General features: G+C 40.0%; 1 protein-coding gene and 1 long non-coding RNA gene across 4 annotated transcripts in view; one reads left to right on the top strand and one right to left on the bottom strand.

The window, feature by feature from the left end:
- The window catches only part of LOC138007518 (uncharacterized), a 318,730-nt gene that overhangs the window by 64,236 nt on the left and 251,994 nt on the right, over window positions 1-2,500 (top strand). The window lies entirely within an intron of this gene.
- LOC138007511 (paired amphipathic helix protein Sin3a-like) overlaps window positions 1-2,500 on the bottom strand; it is a 37,812-nt gene that overhangs the window by 11,653 nt on the left and 23,659 nt on the right. For all 3 annotated transcript variants that reach the window (XM_068854476.1, XM_068854478.1, XM_068854477.1), the window contains exons 23-26: window positions 1,886-1,981; window positions 996-1,248; window positions 848-888; window positions 477-539 (exon numbers count right to left, since the gene is read on the bottom strand). In XM_068854476.1, the coding sequence (XP_068710577.1) occupies window positions 477-539; window positions 848-888; window positions 996-1,248; window positions 1,886-1,981 (453 nt within the window). The remainder of the gene's footprint in view (window positions 1-476; window positions 540-847; window positions 889-995; window positions 1,249-1,885; window positions 1,982-2,500) is intronic.

Below are 2,500 nucleotides of genomic sequence, written 5' to 3'. Positions count from 1 at the left end.
GTCCATCCATGTCCCTTCTTGGCTTCCCCGTGTTTTGTTAGAGTTCTTCTATAGTTTTGAACAGTTATTTTGATATTTTAGTCAATTCTATGACCATTCGATCAGTACTGAAAGTGCCTAAAATTGCGTGACCTAGCCCCGTTAATACAAGCAAAAAAAGGCGGGAATCGTGACGTCGTTGCTCAATATGACCACTCGTGTTACATACGGAAAATACGCCACTCGGTTCCCGGATGTACCGGTCGTATTGATTCTAGGAGTATTTAAATTCAATAGTAAAACGCTCCCGTCCATATAATAATGATCATTATCAATAGTGTCCTTGTTTCACTGTGGAGGTAAGTGAGATGGGATCTTGTCTCATTAAACACAGGTTTACTGGTTTATTGTTGAGTAATCTAGCTAACTATATGTGGAAGACCAGGCACAGCAACAAGCTCAAGGTGCTACGAAGACATTCAATGACATTGGCTCACCTGATGAAGCCTGAAGAGTAGATACCAATTGTTATTTACATATATTAAGTTGTAAGCATCATCCTGTCAAAAGATGAAGAGAACATTTAGACCAGAAGACAATCCCCTTCTGGATTAGTAAAAGACGCATATGTTTTTCTAGTACGCAGCAAAGCTTTCTGTGTGTAAGAAGTGTTTGAAAGTAGGCCACCCCAGCTGATGACAGTATGGGATCACATGCCAACCATGTATTGTCAGGTTGTGATAGATTGGCAACTAACATTCATCGAGGACCCTTTTAGAGTGTCCTCCATAAACTGAATATATAGAATTTCTGTCTGCAATAAATTAGGTTATGGCTGTGTAGTTGTTAAGTCCAAAATTACTCTCACCGCTTCAGCTTCTGGTAATCCATTGGTCAGTTCAGGTTTGCCTAATTTAAAAAAAAATTGGAAAAAAAAATTAATGAAAGCCATTTAAAACAAAAGTGGGTGCCGTAAAAAGCTGCCAATAAAAAAACTCTCGTTTCTGAATACTCACCAAGACCATTGAGTTCCTTTACAGAGTCTTCATCATCACTCAGTTCACCTCTAGGTGCAAAAAAGAGGTCTGGCAAGAAGTAGTGCAGAAGCACTTTAATCCTGGCTTTATCCTCTTTATGGATACTGGTTTGCCTCTTCATGTGGTGAACAATAAGTCCAGCTGCATCATCCAGTATAGACTTGTCCTGATAGGTGTACATCAAGTGGGGCCCTGTGGCATCCCCATTACCTTCTGCAGCTTGTTCTTGTCGCTAAACAATCAATCAATCAATCAATCAATCAATCAATGTATCTAGAGTGAGTTTCGATCGAGTGTCGTAAAACCAAAACCAAAGTAATTACTTTGGCCAATCAAAAAGGATGGAAACAATCCGGTAAACCAATCAAAACTCGACGTAATTACACGTAGCCGACACCAAGCACGCGAAAATGTCCACGCGCGAGCCATGGTTGTTTTGTTACTCAGTTGTTTTGTTACTTATTTATGTTCAACTACAGAGATGTGATAAACGCGATAAAGTAATGAACTATGAAAAAAAGACTGGGAGACCGCTACACCTTAAGCCAACTACAGAGAGACGATCAACGAGTCAATCACAAGAGCCAAAATCCCTCAAAATTTGCTAGCAACTAAACTACTTCTTCCAAGACTAGCCGAAAAGGTTATAACAATCAAACTGTACAATTTGGACTGTGTGCGGGAAAGCTAAAAATTGAGAAGCAATTTAACCCCAAACTGCACATGACACCAGAATTTATCCCCTGTATATAATTAAAACAGACAAGCCCTTTTTAAACATTGAAAAACACCTGAAAAAGGTGCCCCAGGAAAACTCTGCGTCCTGATAAGAAGTCCTACAATAAATTAACAAGTCTTGACCAACATACCTCATCATAAATAGTCTCTATTTCATTAATAAGGCTCTTTGATCTCATAGATTTCAAGTCATTCTGCTTAAATGTAATGCCTTGATGATCCAAAGACTGAAATACAAGAAAGAAAGAAAGAAAGAAAGCTTTTAGAATAAGGTTTAATATAAAACTACGAAAGATTTGCTGATTTGCAACAAGCACTCAAGGATGGCGCAGTGGTGAGAGCACTCGTCTCCCACCAATGCATACAATACAATACATACAATACATACAATACATACTTAATTGACTGCTCCCCATAGGGGCTTTTCAGAGCAAATGAAACAATCAACAAAACAACAGAACACAACAACAACAACAACTGTTAATAATCCCAACTGGCCGGAGGCAAACCAGTTGGCTACAGTATTTACAAGTGCAGCTGGGAAGTTGAACCAGGGACTACCAAGAACAAATTCAGCGAGTGGTCAGAGCGGGTCTTGAACCCGGGATCTCCGGATCTCAAGGCAAGCGCCCTAACTGCTTGGCCACACTGCCTCCGCAAACCAATGTTCCCCAGGTTCAATTCCCAGACTCGTCATGATATCTGGGTTGAGTTTGTTAGTTCTCTATTCTGCACCGAGAGGTTTT

Source organism: Montipora foliosa, chromosome 6 (assembly GCF_036669935.1).
Source record: "Montipora foliosa isolate CH-2021 chromosome 6, ASM3666993v2, whole genome shotgun sequence".
In the NCBI taxonomy this organism is placed as follows: domain Eukaryota; kingdom Metazoa; phylum Cnidaria; class Anthozoa; order Scleractinia; family Acroporidae; genus Montipora; species Montipora foliosa.
This window is presented reverse-complemented; position numbering and strand designations above follow the sequence as displayed.